The following is a 20,675-nucleotide window of genomic DNA, read 5'->3' as shown; positions in this document are numbered from 1 at the left end:
CACGTCCACATCTGAACATAAGCCTCTTCAAGTCTTCCTTTCCATTGTTTTTTGTTGTACGCTACTTGTAGCCAATTTTTCCCGGCAGTTCGTTTCAGATCATCTGTCCATCTCATAGGAGGTCTGCCTCTGGGTCTTTTGTGTTCGTATGGTCTCCAGGTTAGAATTGTTCTGTGCCATTTGTTAAGATCGCTCCTAGCTACATGTCCAGCGTATTCCCATTTCAATTTTAGTGATTTTTGTACCACATCGGTGACTTTGGTTTTCTGTCTTATCCATGTGTTTGTTTTTCTGTCCTTAAGTGATATGCCAAGCATTGCTCTTTCCATCGCGTGTTGAGTGACTCTGAGTATGTTCATATTCTTTTTTGTGATTGTCCATGTTTGTGCCCCATATGTTAATATCGGAATAATGCATGCATCAAAGACTTTAGATCTAAGATGTAGTTGAATTTGCTGATTTCTGAGTATATAGTTCAGTTTGCCGAATGCTGCCCATGCTAACTTTCTTCTTCTTTTTATTTCTTCCGTTTGAATTTCCCTATTTAGTATTATTTTTGTCCTAAGTATATATATTCTTCAACTTTTTCTATAACTTTGTTGTTTATTATTGTCATCGTTTCTTCGGAATGCATGACTTTTGTTTTGTTTAAATTCATTTTCAGTCCTATTTTAGAAGATTCTGTGTGTAGTTCTGAAAGCATGGTTTGCAGTTCTTGTAGGTCAGTAGCTATCAGGATTATGTCATCCGCAAATCGTAGATTACTGAGATAGCGGCCATTGATGTTTATTCCCTTATATTTCCAATTTAGATTTTTAAAAACGTCCTCCAAAACTAAGGTGAACAGTTTGGGTGATAGAGTGTCTCCCTGTTTGATTCCCCTGTTTAATGGTACAGGGTTCGAGTATTCATTTTCATTTAGGTAGTATGTAGCTGTAGCTTGGTTCATAGTTTCTTTTATTAAGTTAATATATCTGCTGTCTATTCTACAATTTTGCATTGCGTTTATTACGGCCGTGTGTTCTATAGTGTCGAAAGCTTTTTCGTAGTCTACAAATGCTATAAAAACTGGAAACTTGTATTTGTTACATTTTTCTATTAATATTTTTGTGGTTAACAGGTGATCGGAAGTTGAATAGCCTTTTCTAAAACCTGCCTGTTCATATGGTTGGTATTCATCTAATTTTCTTGTTAGTCGGGTAGTTATGACTTTGGTGAGTATTTTAAATAGGTGTGACAATATACTGATGGGCCTGTAGTTTTCCAACTTTCGATTATCATCTTTCTTGTGTAATAAGATTACTTTAGAGTTGTTCCAGCTCTTAGGGACTTTGCCCTGGTGTAAACAACTGTCTATAAGCTTAGTTACAATTGCAATGAGTTCCTTACCTCCTTCTAATATCATATCTGTAGTAATACTATCTTCTCCTGCAGCTTTATTTCTCTTCATGTTTCCCAATGCTGTAGTTACCTCTGAAATTGTTACTTTTGGCATTATTTCCGATCCAACATTTTTTATTAATTTCCGTGCTGGTCTCATTTCATCGTCTTGTTGATGTGTTCTGTAGAGTTCCGTGTAAAATTCTTCTATTCGTTTCAGTATGTTTTCTCTAGTTGTAATTTCATTTTCGTCTTTTCCCATTAATGATATTATCTGACGTCTTCCTAGTGTCGGTCTGAGGCATTTCATACTCTTATTTTTTTCAATAGTTGTTGTTATTAATTGTTGTTGTATTAATGCTACTGTTACAAAATAAGCTTTTCATTTTAATAAAGCCTTGGTAAATATAAGAATCACATATGCATAAATTTTCTCTTTAACACTGGAGAAGAAATTATACGCCCTTTAAATGATAAGCCCTGTCTAACAGATATTCGTTTAAAATTGAGGAAGTTGTTCATCTTATATTTAAGTCTATAAAAGTAGACAGTCACTAGAAATTAGGGATGTAGGTGTAGCTCTGGCATTTTTTCTTATCAATCAGACAAGCATTTGGTAAAGTTTATTACGCTGGTCTTACACATGTGAATTCTGGAAAGTTCTTTCTCGACTTTTTTAGACCAAAATCCTACTTTTCTACTATCACATGAAATTTATCAGGCTCTCCCATAGCTGCCCTAATGGTATAGTTATTCATCATCATCAGCCTCTCTCAATCCACTGCTGGACATAGGCATCCCCTGTTTGTTTCCAAAGTGTTCTATCTTGTGCTTTCTGCATCCATTTTTTTGTTGTCTTTCGTAAGTCGTCTTGCCATCGTGTTGGTGGTCTTCCTCTGCTACGTTTATCGGCTCTTGGTCTCCATTCAACTAGTTTGCGAGTCCATCTTCCGTCCTTCATTCTGGCAACGTGTCCAGCCCATTTCCACTTTAAGTTACAGCTTCTTCCAATGACGTCTATGACTTTGGTCTTAGCTCGTAGATCTTCGTTTCTAATCCTGTCTCGCAGAGTGGCCCCTATCATTGATCGCTCTATTCTTCTCTGCGCTACTCTTAATTTTTATGCGTTTTTCTTTGTGAGCGATAATGTTTCTGCACCATAGGTCATCACCGGTAGCACGCATTGGCCGAAAACTTTTTTTCTTCATGTTAGTTGCAATGTCACTCTTAAAAATGTTCCTAAGAGCTCCGTATGCTACCCATCCTTGTATTATTCTTCTGGATGGTATAGTTATTACTTCCTTATATATGTCTTCCATAATATTCATCGGAAACTCCATTCGTATTGAGCACCCACCACAGAATCTCTTGAGAAACTCTATCTATGCCTTCTCAAGATCGATGAATACCATATGTGTGTTTCTTTCTTCTTGCATTTTTTACCCTTTTCAGTTTCTGTCTTCCATATTTTCGTGATATGACTAGGTAGTTTTATAACCTATGGTTTCTGCATTGTTGATATCTCCCTTGTATTTGCCAACAGGTACTAGTATATTGCGTTTCTATTCACCTGGCATTTGACAGACAGTTCTATTATACAAACCTGTTTACCCACTTGTTCATGTCTCTCCTAGGGCTGTCCACATTTCCCAGGAATATCATCTGGTCCAACTGCTTTAACTTTTTCTCTGATAATGATATTTCTGTTGCAGGTGATCGTTTTGGTTTGATTTGTGCTAAAATTGGATTAGTGTACTTTTTACGGAAGTTTAAGATAGACAAATGTTCAGAAACACCGGATAAGATGATGTTGAATCCAAGGAGTCCCTTTATGGTGCCTCTCAATGGAATCAAAATGACTGTGCACAAAGTGTAGATATTTTTAACAATATTTTTTCAAAAATGACGTTTCAGTTATTTTTTAGTAGTAATAACAAATATAATAAAATATAATGTAATAAATAATTTATACATAATTATAAATAAAACATTGACAATTTATTTGTACAATTTATATTTATTTATACGTATACAGTGATGAGTCCGCTAATAACCGGCAAAATAACGCAAAAGACGGAAATCATAATACAGTAGAACCCCGATTAGTCGGCCTCCGATAACCCGGACCGATTTTCATCAGAAAAAACAAACAATTTTTTATTTTGACTGAGTTTTTTACCAAGAAATAAACAATACTGAATACAACTGTACGTAATTTAGATGTACGGTGCATATGTATTTCATGTTTTTGCAATTATAAAGGAGTTTATTTTAAGTATTAAGTATACCGTGTTTTATTAATTTTTACCATATTCTCCGGCTAACCCGAATTTTCGATAACCCGGATCGGCTGCGGTCCCAATCAATCCGACTTAGCGAGGTTCCACTATACATTATGTAATAAAAAGAGATGAAACTAGTAGACATGGGGAATATCATCAATAGAAACCTATACATTTACATTATATTGATTGTTTCCCACCTGTAAACGTATTGGAGGAGTTTGGCAACTGCCACTCCACTGTAACAGGAGAATCTTTTTAAATTCTCCTGTCACAGTTTTCCGAATGTGCTCCAGTTTTGAAGCACTTCAAAAAATAAAGAAAGCAAAAGCAATTATAGCAGATGATATTCCTATATAAGGGACGTGTGGAGAGCATTAGGAGAGACAGGAGTAAGTTTGGTTATGGGTTCATGGGCGCCCATATAAAAATTTTCAGGGGGGAGGCGATTTTGAACATTACATTTTGTATACTAAGGATAATAATATATAGTTTAAAGCACCCGAAAAGCTAGGGGGGGCACGGCCCCCCTGCCCATGGGTATGGGTGCCTATGTATGGGTTTATTTAATAGAATTGTGGACGTTGGACAAAAGCCAGACGAATAAAGAAGCAGTATTTATTATTGTCAATTTACAAAAATAAGGGAAATACACAGCCTTACAAACTATTTAGTCACACCATGAAAATATGGGAGCGATTAATTGATAGACGGATATGTGAAGAAACCGAAATATCTCACATTATTTATTATTGTCAATTTACAAAAATAAGGGAAATACACAGCCTTACAAACTATTTAGTCACACTATGAAAATATGGGAGCGATTAATTGATAGACGGATATGTGAAGAAACTGAAATATCCGATAATCAATTTGGCTTTATGCAGGGCAGATCAACAACAGAAACAATTTTATCTAACAATAAAACACTGAAAACCTTTGTTTTCTATATTTCCACAAAATTTATTATAACTATGTGACTACAGCTGTTTCGGCAGAGTGCCTTTCTCAAGTGATTTAGTTTACTATGTGTTTGCCTTTTTAAAGTCTTTAACTGTAGAGGTTGAGGAGTGGGGAGCTGTTTGTCTCGAGTTGGTCATTCAGAATTATATCTGTATTTTTTATTTTATTAATTTCCATAGATTCTAATAAAAATAGCTTAAGGCCTTTATTTTGAATAAGCAGAATTTGAAACTCATCATTAAAAGAATGATTATGATCTAGATCTAGAAGGTGAAGCGCATGTGTAGAAGTGTCTGTTTTTCTATTGTTGAAAGCCCTTTTGTGTTCTTCTATCCGTTTGACAAAGGTTCTGCCAGTTTGACCGTTGTAAGATTTCGGACAGTCACCACAAGTTAGTTTGTAGACACCACTCTGTAGTTGTTTTCTCTTTAGGCTCTTAATAACTCTCTATTGTTCTTAATATATTTGCTTTTAGTTGTTGTTAGTTCTGAAAGCTGATGGTGTTATTCCTTTCTTTTTTATGTATCTGGCTATTTTTGTTTTTACACTTTGGTTGTTACAGAGTAACACCAGATTTCAGAACTGACAACAACTTAAGCAAATATGTATATTAAGAACAATAAGAGGGTTATCTTAGGTTGTTAACAATGAGGTTGTTATCTTATTACAAAAAAAACAGCCAGATATGTACATAAAAAAGAAAGGGATAACACCAGCTTTCACAACTAACAACTTAAGCAAATATATTAAGAACAATATTAGCCGAAAGAGAAAACAACTCTACAAACTAACTTGTGGTGACTGTCCGAAAACTTACATCGGTGAAAGTGGCAGAACTTTTGACAAACGGATAGCAGAATACAAAAGGGCTTTCAACAATAGAAAAACAGACACTTCTACATACGCACTTCACCTTCTAGATCATAATCATTCGTTTAATCAAGAGTTTCAAATTCTGCATATTCAAAATAAAGGCCTTAAGCTATCTTTATTAGAATCTATGGAAATTAATAAAATAAAAACTACAGATATAATTCTGAATAACCAACTCAAGAAAAACAGCTCCCCACTCCTCAACCTCTTCAGTTAAAAACTTTAAAAAGGCAAACACATAGTTAACTAAATCACTTGAGAAAGGCACTCTGCCGAAACAGCTGTAGTCACATAGTTATAATAAATTTTATGCAAGTATAGAAAACAAAGGTTTTCAGTGTTTTATTGTTAGATAAAATGAACTTCCATCAAGTAACGGTCGAATCCATCAATTAGAAATAATTTTCATTATAAGGCAGTTGATGGAAAAATACAGGAATAAAGAAACAAAAACTCATATGGTATTCATCGATCTTACGATACTGAGAAAGCATATGATTATGATAAGAGTTACTCGAGAAATTCTACAATGGGCACTCAATAAGAAAGGAGTTCCCGGTGGATATGTAAAGATTGTGGGAGATATGTATGAGGAGTAACAACTATGTGTTATGGCAGGTATAGAAGACTGATAAAATGGATGTGAGAGTAGGATTGCACCAAGGCTCCGCGCTTCTCCCTCTCTCGCTCTAATAATTCCATCCCTTCTTGTGGAGTATTGGACGCTTATGCATTTCTTGGCCAAAAGCGTAAGAAGTCTGACTGGCCGGGTCAGCGCAAAGGTTCGGTGCTTAGTCCTTAGATGCGTATTCCCATTAGTTTTGGATCAGATAACAGCGAAACGACAGGATAACTTTCCCTGGTTTTTAATGTATGCTGATGATGAAGCGTCAGTAACAAATAGTGAAAGCGACTTAGAACAAAAACTGGAACAATTGAAACAAACTATTGAGGAAAAAGGTACTTAGTAGGACACAAACAGAGTATTTGAAATGTTACATTTAACTACAAATAAAATTATGTCTTTGTATGGTAAAATGATTGTGGAAAATAATTGTTTAAGTACCTAGGATGAGTATTACAGAGTATTGGGGAAATAGATGGATATATATTCGGTAGAATTAGGGATAGATGGATGAAGTGGAAGGAAGCCAGTGGTGTGTGATGTGTTACAGAGAAATTCCAATGAAGCTGAAGGGAAAATTTTATAAAACAGCCATAAGACCTGCTATGATGAACGGAACTGAATGTTGGGCAGTTAAAAAGAAAGAGGAACCACGGATTCATGTGGCGAAAATGAGAATATTTATATGGATGAGGTGAGTAACAAAAAAGGATAAAATTAAGAATGAGTATATTTGGGGAAGTCTAAGGGTGGCACCAAATACTAAGTTAATTGAGCATAGGTTTAGACAGTTTGGTCATGTCCAATGTCGAGATGTTAATCACCATACACGAAGATCTATTAGTTTCTGGGAGGAGTAGGAATGACGTGAGTGTGCAGGAGAATGGCATGTCGGTAAAGGGCATTGATATTAGTTTACCTCAACATAGAAATTTACGGAGAAATTTAGTTAGGGAAGCCGACCCCGCATAGGTATAAAGGAAAAGATAATCATGATGATTGTGGCTTTCCCTGAGGTGTTACTTACTGCTTTTGTTTTCCTATAGTTCATTTTAAGTCCGATCTTTCGTGTTTCTCTATCTAGTTCTTTAACTCCTCTTCAATTCACTTCTTTTTATTCCGTTCTCTTGTCAATTTAGTTTTTTGTCTTGTGTCACCTTGCCTTATTCCTCTGCATGAATCTTAATTCGTGTTTTTGCTTTCTGCCTTTTAGTTTTTTGCTTTTTCTAAAGGCAACTGTGCCCAAAGTTAGATTATGTATAATTTTTTGCTTTTTATGTTTATGAGTAGAAAAGTCTGAAAAGGATGAGATTCCGATAATTTGGAACACTATTCGAAGGAGTTAATAATGAGTTATTTAGTTATTAATTTTTTATTTAGTTATCAATTGTACAGCTCTTTCCCACAGCAGAAAAGTCATCATCATCAATTAACCCTTACTTTTATAACCCATTTTTGAACATAGGCCTCCTCATAGGCGTAACCAGGGGGTTTGGGGGTTATAACCCCCCGTTGGGAAGAACTTTAAGCTCTATACGCTTAACATCATACCCCTAGAGACTCTTCAGTAGTCTTACACCCCCCCCCAGGATCATCCTGGTTACGCCGTTGGGCCTCCTCCAGATATTTCCATCTTCGTGTTAACTTTATGTCGTAACTCAAATACACATATTTTTCCGTAAATTCTATGGGCGATTTCTATTAGCTCATTGGGAACGAGATTGGTCATCATTTGTGTTTTTCAATAGTTTATCTTTAAACCGACTCAGTGTGTAACTTTCTTTAGTTATTGTAGCATAGCTCTAGCTTCTTCTAAGTCATCTGTCGACATAAAACAATGTCATCGGCATATCGGGGATGATTTAATAGCTTTCCATCGAGTATAATACTCTCTGAGTCTGTCAATTTTTATCTTGTTGGTTGTTAAAGTTTTCGTTTAGGGTTTCACCATGTTCCCAGAGGTATCTTCTAACATCGCCGATAAGCCTTCTTAATTTCAACACACTAAAATGTAGATTGAATTATAATTACAACTATTGTTTGGTTTTAGGGCTAGTTAGCAAGTATATGAGTTTACTGATGATGGACTGATAGGTCCGAAAACGTTCTGAACACATTTTATACAATCCATTGGGATTTTTTAGGATATTTTATATTATACCTATTACATAGAAGTTGTTTTACTTCGATGTTAGAATTTTTATCTTCTAAGTCATGCAATGAAGGTTTACAGTTGTTGTCACATTCTCGTATATATGTCGAATAATATTCGCATACCTGTGATCTATTCGCATTATGATAGTGCTTCTAAGATAATGACTGTTTTCACTGTGTCAAATGCTTTGTGGAAGTTGTTCTTCTGAATGTTAGCAATCGAATTTTACTTCTAAATTGTTTGTGAGTATTCGAGTAAGGAGCTTGTATAAGTGGTTTAGCAAGCTAATGGGTTTATATATTTCAATATCTAATTTATCTCCTTTTTATGAAGATTATAACCGAATTCTTCCATTTATTTGTTTTGATTTCATTATGCAGACTTATATTAAAAAGTTTTTGGGTTCGTGCCATCAAAAGTGGAACTCCTAGTTTAATTGTCTCAATGACTACAGCCTATTCACTCGGAGCTCGTACATTGACATAATATCTAGTATATCCTCCGATCCTACATTATGTACCTACCTTTTGTATTGGTTATTCAATGAGCAGCAAAAGTATGTGTTTAAAAATACGAGTAAATAGGCAAACTATAATTTCGCAAACTCAGTAGATATAAACAAGGTCAATAAAACAACAAAATTTTTATTAAGAATGTTGTAATTCTTATACAATATATTCAAAACTCGATACTTCGAAATAACGGTACATATTTCGACATAAATATAAATTTATTCATAGGAAAAAATATTAAATGTATATAATTTTTATTTTATATATTACAAATTACAAATAAATTAAGGCAACATTCATTCAACAGGTGAGGAGAGAGTAAATGAACCTAATTCTTCGTCATTTATGTTTGTCAAATCTTGCCTGAAAACAAAAATAATAAATATTAATAACATTCGTTTATCAGTGAAATAGAAATATGTATTGTTCAGTTAGAGTCAATATATCAAATGGATAATAACAGTTTGGATAAAAGGACTTTGAATACAGTGCTTGTTTTACAATAAAATTATTTATATACCATTAGTGTTTCTATAGATCACCTAGCGCACTTTTCAATTATTTTCGTAAAAATTTATTTATTTATTTATACAGGCATTGAAGACCTAATGATGAAAAGTTCAATTTTCTATTACAATTATTACTATTTAATATAAAATACATTTAATATTTCTTACAGTCTTTCCATGCATTTCTTAACCTCTTCCTTCCATTGATTTCTGTCCAATGTTTTTTTCCAATTCTTAACACATATTACTCTTTTGTAAGTCTTTATGTACGCTGTCCTTTCATCTCTTTCTTGGTCTACATTTTCGGCATTCTTTCCTTTTCCATTCTTGCAATGTATCCTAAATATCGTGTTATCTGTACTTGATTACTGTCATTATTTTTGGTCCGTTATACAGTTCTTTATTATTTCCACCTACCTCTACCGAAAGTATACTTTTCCAGACCTGATTGTAGGGAGCAAAGTTGTACTTTTCCTCCCTAGGGAGGAAAATATTTTTCCTCCCTAGGGAGGAAAAGTAAAAGGGACGTCATAGTATTTCATTCATGAAATATAACTTATTGACGCCCTGTACAATATATATTTTCTATTACGTAAGTATCTATACATTTTAACGTTCATTTAAAAACACTCTGTATTTTGCAGAATGGTAAAAAACAGTAAATTGTTATTCTGATTTAACAATGTTTACATTAATAATTTGACTTATATTATAGACAGTTGACAGTTATATTGTACCTACTTATTAGTTTTAGTTCTAACAAATTTTGTTGGTTAGTTACATAAATAAATTAAGTAAAAATGAAAAAATGACTTGTTATTTGAGGAAGGTGGAAAAACCATATGTATAACATGGGAGTAAAGTGCCTTTTCCTCCCTTGAATGATTACTGCCCTCCGCTACGCGTCGGGCAGTAAACTTCATTCTCGGGAGGAAAAGTAGCACTTTCCTCCCTTGTTATACAAATAGCTATTCCTTGTTCAACTTTGACCATCGATTTTCACACCTCCATACATTGCTGAAGCTAGGACAAATAATCCCCGGACAAAAAATTCCCACAAATTATCCCTGGACAAAAAATCCCCAGACAAAAATAATCCCCGGACAAAAAATCAGCACAAAAAATCCCGGACAAATAATCTCCACAAATATTTTAGACAAAATATTCCCAAAAAAAATCCCCAAGAAATATTTGCTGCCGAATAGTTCTCTAAAAGTTTTCCGGTGAATGCAATCGACTCGGACTCAAATACTTTCAGCCTCAGTGAAACATAGTGTAACATTAGTGCAGTAACTGAAGGTTTTCACCTCCGATTTCGTTGAACCTTCATCGATGTTCATGAAAATTGGTGAGTAGTTAGAGGATACCTCAAGGAACAAAGGAGACATGATGCCAACTTGCGCTTTTACCCTGGGGGTGGATGCCACCCCTTCTCTGGGGTGAAAATTATTTTGTTAAAAATAATACCACTAATCCATAGAGGGACAAGTTATAAGCAAAATTTGTTATTTAAAGTTATTAATATAAATCAATACTTTTGGAGTTATTGAAGATCAAAGATTTTATTTTTTCGTAAAAAGTGCATGTTTTAAAGCTGTTTTTCACGTATAAATCAAAAACTATAAGCTTTTACAAAAAAGTTATAATTACCAAAATTGAAGATTGAATTCTTCTCACTTGAAGAACTAGGCTAATTTTCATTCAAAGTGAGTTATGGGTAATTTAATGTATATTTTTTTCGACGAGTACTCAAATCTAAGTATTCAATCGTTAATAACGGCAAAACTATGCATTTTATAAAATATACCTGCTTAATACTTGCCAAAGTACTTCGGAATACCTTTCAAATCAGCTCCAGAAGAAGTTATTAGCATTAAATGTACGCAAGTTATGATGAAAATACGAGAACCCTTTTGAATTTTTTAGGAAAAACTGAAAAATAAAACATACGCCATTTCCAAAAAAAATTAAAATTTATAGTAATCCTTACCATAATTTCTTTATATAAGCATAAGCAATGATTTGAACAATTTTGACAGGTTTACAATGCATATTTTTGAAAAAGGTATAATTTAAAAAAATCAATGCATATTTTTGAAAAAGGTATAATTTAAAAAAATCAGAATTTTTAAAATTATCGTAATTTTCATTTTCTTTTGATAATAACTCCAAAAATTCTCAATATACGTAAAATATGATATACAACCAAATTTTAGTTTGTTCTGTATTGAATGTTTACCAGTGAGCGGCCGTGGAGTAACGGCATATTCGCTGGCCTCATACGCCAGTGCACGTGGGTTCGAGCCCTGCCAAAGACAAACCATTTTCATTTCCAATAATGACACGAGCCGTCTCACCGTGCCTCGGAGAGCACGTAAAGCCGTCGGTCCCCCTGAGCTAGTGTACATCGGCACTAGTTACTTGAAACAGGGTTAAAGATGTAAATGGCGCTGTAATTGTCCGAAAGGATCTCCCCGGCAAAAATGCCATACGTTATTATTATTATTATACCAGTTTTACTATTTCTGTAGGGTAAAAAATAACCGAGATAGAAACGTTTAAAGTTTAAATTTTGCTGCGAGAACCATGTAACCGGGGTTATTTAACGTTTTATTTTAAAAAAAGTAAAGGGATTTATAGATTAAATTCAACGCGTTTTAATAGCCTTTGAAATTAACTTTTAAATGATTTTCAGGTGAACCTGATATCGTAAAAATTAACGGAGTTATGTAAAAAAAACACAATAACATTTTTTGGAAAAAATTTTAAAAGATAAATTTAAAAAAAAGTTTGGAGCATAAATTTTAATGCAATCAACTTGTTTGGGGGCTCAGTTGATAGACATTTCTAAGTACTTTGACAAATATTTAATAAGTTTATGTTATAAAATGCATCATTTCTCCGTAATTTAAGCTTGAATACTTAGATTTGGGTACTCGCCGAAAAATATGCATTCAATTATCTATAACTCACTTTTACTTACCTAACACTAAAAGATTTTTCTACTAAGGAGTTTATTTTATTTTTTATTAGCTTCAATTTTGGTAAGAATAACTTTTTTTGTTAAAACTTATAGTTTTTGAGTTATTTATCAAAAATCGATTAAAAACATGCATTTTTCTCACGAAAAATTAAAATCTTTTATCTTTAATAACTCAGACAGTTTTGATTTATTTGAATAACTTTATACAACAAATTTTGCTTAGAATTTGTCCTTCTATCGAAGTATGGGTTTATTTTTAAGAAACTCATTTTCACCCCCGAGAAGGGGTGGCATCCATCCCCAGGGTAAAAGCGCAAGTTGGCACCATGTCACCTTTGTTCGTTGAGACATTCTTTAACCACTCACCAATTTTCATGCAAATTGATGGACGTTCAACGAAATTGGAGGTAATAGCTCATTCATATCCACCTTCAGTGACTGCACTAGATAGAGTTATAGAAATCGCCATGAAACCGCACGACAATATGGATTAGCAGTTAATATTAAGCATAAATTGTTATTTCGATTATCAAATTTGGAATTCCAATTCCATGTCGAAAACATCAAATTTTACATAACAAAAGAGTGTGAGTTTTTTCAAAAATCTTGGAAGATTTATTATAGGGAATGAGCTAAGGCTGTGGGAATCATGTTGTAATATTATTCGCTTAAATCTTTTGCTCACTCTGCTTTGAATAACTATGTTCAAAACATTGCCATTGTCCAAAAAATTTGTGGGTATTATTTGTCCGGAATTTTTTGTGGGGATTTTTTGTCCGGGGATTATTTGTCAGGGGATTTTTTGTGGGGATTTTTTGTCCGGGGATTATTTGTCAGGGGATTTTTTGTGGGGATTTTTTGTCCGGGAATTATTTGTCTGGGGATTTTTTGTCCAGGGATAATTTGTGGAAATTTTTTGTTCGGGATTATTTGTCCGAACCCCGCATATACAGCTGTGGAACTGATAACTGTTTTGTAGATTCTAATTATTGTTTTTCTTGAGACATATCTAGATTTCATCAATGATTGCAATGCTCCATACTTTTTGTTTCCTTTTTGTTATTCTTGCCTTTACCTTTTCTTCGTTGTGACCCTTTTCATCTAATTAGCTCAGGGAAATAAATTCTGAAAATCTTTTGAACATGCATGTGGTTTACCTTCCTTATTTATTACAAGCCGAAATTGTTTGCCTCTTAATAAATTGTTCGTTAATATTTTTAGTTATTTGTTACTTTTCGTTAATAGTGTTAGATCATCTGAGAATGCTATACATTGATGGCCATTTTTAAAGATATGCATATTTGTTTTGCTTCTTTTAATTATTCCTTCCAGTATCAGATTAAAAAGAGTCGCTGATAGTGGGTCTCCTTGTCTTACTCCTTCCTTTGTTTCAAAATTCTTTGATTTATGACCCTTCCATCCTATTTGCTAGGATATATTCCATCCTAGTTAACTGGTTTCAGCATTTAATTTGATTTATTTGACTTATTTTCACCAAAAAATAAAAGAAGCATTAATAGCAAACACTTCTTTGTTATTCATATCGTTTCGACAGTTCGAAAACCGTGACAGCATCTTACACCTGCCTTAGATATTTATAACTGTATAGTGTATTTAGAGGAACAGGTGCATTTTACGAACACATCTACTAAGTTATACACGAAAATATTAGAGAAGTCTGTAATCCATCGTGTTTTGAACTAAGGAAGAGGGACAAAGCGTCTAACAAATAGAAGTTATAATAAATTAAGGATTTTAAAAAGGCGAAATCCAAGAAGGAAAACTTCTTTCGAACAAGAAGGAGAAATCCGAGAAGATAGTGTTATATCACGGCCATCGTTTTATCAATCCCTTCGCTAACTAATCTCTTGAAGTTTGCCCAGTTTGTTTTCTTCCTTTTCCTTGTTGTTGGGCATTCCACTTTCTATGTTCCTATCTCTATGAGTATGGGATTGTGGTTTCCTGTTTCTGCGTCTAATGACTGTATTTATATTTGGAAATATGTACAGAAATACAAAAAAACTAGAAATTGCATAAATCAAGTACTTCATTATGTTCTGATTGAGTTGAGAAAAGTAGTTGGTTTGTATTTTAGACCTGTTTTCAATACCTTTTCGACACATTGAACAATTACTGTATTTTTAAGTACATAACTAATTTTATAAGATTGCAGTGTTGACTAAACGATGTACCTTAAAGGATCGTTTAAACACAGCGATAAATCAAACAACTTATCAAGGTCAATCGAGTTGTTGCAACTTATCATTGTGTGTAAACGGTGCATCGCACAACTTATCAAAGTTGGAGTTGGGTTGAAGGTGGTATCGCATTGAATCGCAGCGTCTAAACAGCGTTTCAACTTGTCATGACAACTAGTTGCTGTGACTTGTCGTTGTGTTTAAACGACGCTTAACAGTAAAATAATATTTTTACCTTTTTCTTGCCCTCCGGATGAGGAAGAGAACTGCGGCATTTATAACAAATAGGCCTACAACGACAACAGCCGGTGCTATTAAATCTGAAGCCATTTCTTCTACTTTGACGGGGTTAACTCGTATTATATCTTTGGTTTGGTTCCAATATGGCGTTGTAGATTCTGAAACAAACAGAAAAGAATCAGTATAAAAAGGATATTGTTGTTATTAAAGTAAGATATGGTTAAATGCTGGAATATATGAATTTTAGAAATAAAAGTCAGATATCGAGTTTTTTTTTTATTTATTAAACACCAATAAGATGCTTAAGGACATTACAATCTGATCAAATAATGTGATCAATGAGCAACTTATTTCTAACCTAAATTACTACTAAAAAACTTAAGACTAAGGACAAACTCGATAGTACCCCTTAGGTTCTGTTAATATATTGCACAAATGTTAACTTGTACCATCACTTGCACCGTGCACTATTTTTCACTTAACTAACTCGAAGGGTTTCTTCCTCTTGAGTCTTCTAGCTAGATCCGTGTTGTCGAGGAGCTGGATGGCCTCAACATTGACGTGTTGAAGAAGTCGTTGTTCGTGACTCTTGGCAAATTTTTCTATGGTCTTGTTAACAGTATCCATGTCTAGGTCCCTATGGAGGTCACTGTTCCTATAGTACCATGGAGCGTTGACAATGCTCCTTAGCAGTACCATGGAGCGTTGACAATGCTCCTTAGCACTTTGTTTTGGAATCGTTGAATGATAATTAAATTGGTATTACTAGCGCAGCCCCATAGCTGGATGCATATGTCCATATAGGTTTTATAATCTGTTTATACAAAAGTATTTTATTGTAGATCGAGAGAGTGAATTGTCTTCCCAATAGCCAATACATTTTTTTATACTTTATGTTAAGCTGTTCTCGTTTCTTTTTAACATGGGCCCTCCAGCGTAGCCTACCTAGCGTCTAGAGTAATACCCAAATACTTTGCGGTATCGGCATATGGTATCTGAGTATTATTTACGTTAACAGGAATGTATTGATTTTTCTTGTTTGTAATTCGATATCGAGTAAAGTAATTTATTAAATTTGGCCCAAGTACTTTCGCTCGCAGAGCATCATAAATCATCAGAGTAATTTCGCAGGAATAAGAAAAAAGGAGGGAGATATACCAGAATAGCTATGATGATTGCCCACCTCCGTCGCGGAGATGGCAATTGAAAAAGAAGATTTTCAAACGTGTGATACCCAGGATTCAGATTTAGCATAATTGGTACATTGTCTGGCAATTTCTTTATTAGTGTGTTTAAGAATTGTCAATTATTATATCATTGGAGATAAAATGCAAGAAGATCTTCAGTAGTTACACACTTATCTAATATCCTGCTACCCATAGGGTGCAAAGGGTTCACAATAAAATAATTTAAAAAATATATATTTTATTCTATCCATATAAATATAACAATTTTTTAAAAATGTGGTCATTCTTCTGTAATGATAACTTGTAATTTCAACTTCGAAAGAGCATGATTAAATGTTACATTTGAGCAGTCCTCTTATGGGGTGTCGAAGCATGGACATTAAAAATTTCCACCATTAATCTTTTGGAGGCCTTTGAAATGTGGCTGCACAGAAGTACACTAAAAATACAATGGACGGCTATGCTGACAAATGTGGCAGTCCTTAAGAGAGCAAATGCTACTCGCGAGGTGATTGATAACATAAACTGTAGAAAGATGGCCTATTTTGGACACGCAGTAAGGGGAGACCGATATAATATTCTTCAGCTTATGATGGGTAAAATCGAAGAACGCAGAGGAATTGGTAGAAAACATAACTCATGGTTGAAGAATATCAGGGAGTGGACAGGAATAAAGAAAGCAGAGCAACTAGGTATTTAGAATAGCTTGAGACAGAGACAGTTTCGCCATGTTAATCTCCAACGTCAAGGAAACTTGATAGGGCACGTTAAGAAGATAATATTTTATTCTTAAATGTCATTTATGATACTGAATATGGTTCTGCATCTGTAGAAGAGAAATACGGTTCAGCTTTAATTATTGTTGTACTTATTTTCTTTTATCACCCTGTATACATTTGAAACTTTATTAGGTACCATTTTGTGTAATAGATAACAAAATGTTTAGCAGTTTGGCGACAGAAAGTTTAATCTGTATTGAAACTTTCTATACTCCTCGTACTTCCGCCATTTTCCGCATAGAACTACAGTGACTCACAATATCCGGTCAAAAAGAATTGCGATAAGGAATACAACTGAAACAACTGCACCAAAGAACTTTGTCAAACAAGCGTCTTTTATCTACTGGTCAATAAATTTTGTTTACGTTTTTGTTATCAGCGTTTTTATTATTATTTTAGTATTATCCATTTGGAAAGTTTATGTCTTTTGGCAAAAATTTTACAGGGAGTAATTGGTATATTCAGATAAAGAATTTGATAATATGCGACGCTGATATTAGAGAGATATCGAAACCCCATTTAACATCGTCCTTTAATAAAAGATCCTTTATTTTGACATATACGCAAGCGCAGTATCACATCCTTTATTTTTGTCCTGTAATAAAATACAGGCCGCCTGTATTTAACCCTCCGTTAGGCGCGTGGTCTACAATCGTAGACCACTCTCCTTGAAGTGGTCGCCAATTGCATAAAACTGCACATACGCCCCCATCCCGCTTAGTAGCTGTCACTAATACTTCCAACTTACTCTTCAGTTTGCTAAACGCCGCCGATCTGTTTGCATTATTTTTTACCATTATTCAAAGAGCACTGGTCTACAACCGTAGACCACGCGACTAAGCGCGTTCCAGTTTTTAGTTGTATATATAAAGCTAATATGTAGCCTGCTGTGTATATAAAGCTAATAACATAAATGAAAATATTTCAAGAAGCTACTTCATTGAAAACTTAGCATGGGAACTAATCAAACAGCAAATTGAATATCGATCAACTATGCCTTCCCTGCTAAGAGAACTTAGACGACGAGCTCGCGTACTGCTCGGTGTTCAAGAAGTCGTACCCTCTTCCCCTAATATTCCAACAAATTACGTGAGACGATGTTGTATTTGTGCATGAATTTGCAATATGTCAACAAGAAGGGCATGCCAAAGATGTGACACATTTGCATTCAAGGATCATTTTGGGGATATTTGCAATGAATGTTTGACGGACTAAAATTGTGCCACTTTGACCATTTTTGTTCTTTTTTTACTTTTTAGTTCCATTCTTTATTATTTATCCCTATTGGTCATTCTATAAGTTCAAAGATAAAAAATATTTGTGTTTATTACTAAATTGAGCTTAATTTTGTGACCATTTTCATTTACTTGCGAATAAAGACCCAAAAAATCATGACCTCGTTTTTAATTTTACCACTGTCAAAATGAGAAAAGCCAAGGAACAGAACATATCTAATATCAAAGTGCGAACATAAATAAACATGTTATTAACCACTAATTTGTTAATTTTGTCAAAATCCGGTATTATACGACAAAAAACTATTGGTCTACAATCGTAGACCGCGCGCCTAAGCTTGTCAGCAATAACGACGCGCCTAACGTAGGGTTAAGGAAAAATAAAGGACAAAAATCTTTTAATAAAGGATCCTGTATTTTGACGTAACGTGTCAAAAATGTGACATATTTGTCAAATTATGCGAAGAAACAAGAAAAGAAAGTCGTCTAACTTCACTTTTATTTATGTTTTTATCACATCTGGATATTTTTGATCTAAGTTGAAGTTTTATTTATTAAAAAGAACTCCTAAATAAAGGAATAACAGTTTATTCTCAGATATAGATTATTAATGTTTTGACCCAAATCAATATAAAAAAGAATATTTAAGACCATTGAGTTATTAGAAAAAGTTTGTAAACAGGAATTTAAATATAATTTTTGTAAATAATTTTAGTGTTTAATAATTAGGTACAATAATCAGACATAGAATTTCTTTACAACTCATTTAAACTCCAGACATTTTTGTATAGAAATAAATATTTTTATTACAGATATATAAGATGTACCTACCTAATTTCAATTAATTTGAATGCACAAGTATCATACTTGAGACATTGTGGAAAAGTTTAGGATTTGTTCAAATTCTGCATTCAAAGGTAGAGTTCAATTCAACAGATATATAACATAAATGGTATTAAAATATAAACGGGTTCATACAATAAAACAAAGATTTAAGTGGTTTAAGTATTTATTTTTGAAATTTTTTATCCTTGATGTATTAGAATCTATATCGTTTTGAACCAAAAGTATTACACTTTCGTGCCATCAGCTTTTGTTTATTTAAATATACTGTCAAAATAATTCATCCACCATAAAGCTAATTCATCTATTATTTTTGTCCTTTAAAACACAGTTTTGGGCTATGTCGGCTCCATCTTTGTTGCCGAGCCACAAATCTTCGAGGGTACAAGGATAGTTTCTGCATGTAAGAAGATGTTCCATATTCTGTATTTTTCCATAGTCACAGTTCACATCATCTTGGTCTATTTTCCTCCATTTTATAATGTTTGATTTTACTGGAGCGACCCCTGGTCTTATCCTATTTATAGTTTTCCGTGTTTTAAAGTCTAGGTCTAGAGATTGTCTGGTTCATTGAACCTAGGGAAGAGGAAAATACTCATCCTGCACTGTTCCAAGGAAGCTTTTCCTGGATTTTAGTCGCTTTTGTGGCGTTCAAGCTTTGTATAGGGCATTCCACTCATCCACAATCTGTTTAATTTTCTATATGTGCTCTGCAACGCATCTGTGTATCAACGGTTCTACAAAACCCGTTAAAACAAATTGTTCATACATTTTTGCTAGTTGTGGAAGTCCTTTTAACGGAAAGTGATATAACATATTTTAAAGGATACGTAAAATCAAACATTAATATGTACCTATTTATAAATTTATTAAAAAACTGCTAATAATAAAATACTTAAAATCAGACACCAATATTAAACTATATATATACTATACCTATTTATTTATAACTTTACTAGCAAACTGCAGTCCAATAAAAATAAAATTATCAACATTAACCATTTAAACTTGCCTTAAATTGCGAATAATTTTACCACAAACAAACACACACAAAATGTAGTTGCACTAGATTTGCTCCTGTTTGAAAATGTACTGCTACAGCATGTTCGATTTGGCGAATGGATTTAGTGTCGGCAGTCATAAATATAAACCCAAATAAACAACAAAGCTTGTTCCATTAAATCGCACCACCTTCATATTTGTTAGTGCAAATTTCAATGAAACTGTAAAACTGAACAAGCTCATATTATTCTTTAAATATAACTTGCATCTTATTTCACATATTAATATTGGAAATATTCTCTTCAAAATACAAAATGTTCTTTCAATAACAGCTCTTGAAGCAATTTGTGATTAATTACACAGCACTTCAACTGCTCCCTAACAGATACATTGTCCATAAATTCTCCATTTCGTATACCCATAATATGCAAAAGTATTTAACAACTCCTTAACTCCCTTATAACATAGTATTTCTAATTTCACTTTCATGTTGTACTATGGTTTATGTTAAGTATTATGGGTTATGTTGTTCTTTAAATGACAAAATAATTAAATTCAACGTTTTACTCTTTTCAATGATCTTATTCTTAATTGTCTTGTTCTTACTCTTATTTTAATTTTTATCTCTATAATAAGGTCTTATTCACTCTTCTATGGTCTTATTTATACGAGATTACAAATAGAATTTTATAGGTTATTTTTATATTTACAAAAATATTTAATGTCATTTGTCAAAATAAAAGATCCCTTAAAACTGCTTTTCGATAACTCTCATTACACATGTCCTGTATTTGTCCTTTATTAAAAGATCCTGTAATAAAGGAACTTTTAACTCCGAGTTTCGATATCTCTCTATTAAAGCAGTAAAACAGCTCACACGCCTGAGCGTAACAAATAACTGGGGAT

At 33.5% G+C, this 20,675-nt stretch overlaps 2 protein-coding genes across 3 annotated transcripts in view; one reads left to right on the top strand and one right to left on the bottom strand.

Annotated features, from left to right (window-relative positions):
- Positions 1 to 3,381, top strand: part of LOC114324208 (cytochrome P450 6k1-like) — a 39,839-nt gene extending 36,458 nt beyond the window's left edge. The window contains exon 5 of the mRNA XM_028271976.2: positions 3,093 to 3,381. Within this exon, the coding sequence (XP_028127777.1) occupies positions 3,093 to 3,256 (164 nt within the window). The 3' untranslated portion in view covers positions 3,257 to 3,381. The remainder of the gene's footprint in view (positions 1 to 3,092) is intronic.
- A 5,528-nt stretch (positions 3,382 to 8,909) lies between these two features.
- Positions 8,910 to 20,675, bottom strand: part of LOC114324223 (uncharacterized) — a 165,328-nt gene continuing 153,562 nt past the window's right edge. Inside the window, exons 8-9 of one of the 2 annotated variants that reach the window (XM_028272000.1) lie at positions 14,719 to 14,881; positions 8,910 to 9,156 (exon numbers count right to left, since the gene is read on the bottom strand). In XM_028272000.1, coding sequence (XP_028127801.1) covers positions 9,090 to 9,156; positions 14,719 to 14,881 — 230 coding nt within the window. In that variant the 3' untranslated portion in view covers positions 8,910 to 9,089. Of the gene's footprint in view, positions 9,157 to 14,714; positions 14,882 to 20,675 lie in introns of those variants that run through there. The other variant, XR_003651511.2, reaches the window with a different exon arrangement.

The sequence above is a fragment of the Diabrotica virgifera genome, chromosome 3, assembly GCF_917563875.1.
Source record: "Diabrotica virgifera virgifera chromosome 3, PGI_DIABVI_V3a".
In the NCBI taxonomy this organism is placed as follows: Eukaryota; Metazoa; Arthropoda; class Insecta; order Coleoptera; family Chrysomelidae; genus Diabrotica; species Diabrotica virgifera.
This window is presented reverse-complemented; position numbering and strand designations above follow the sequence as displayed.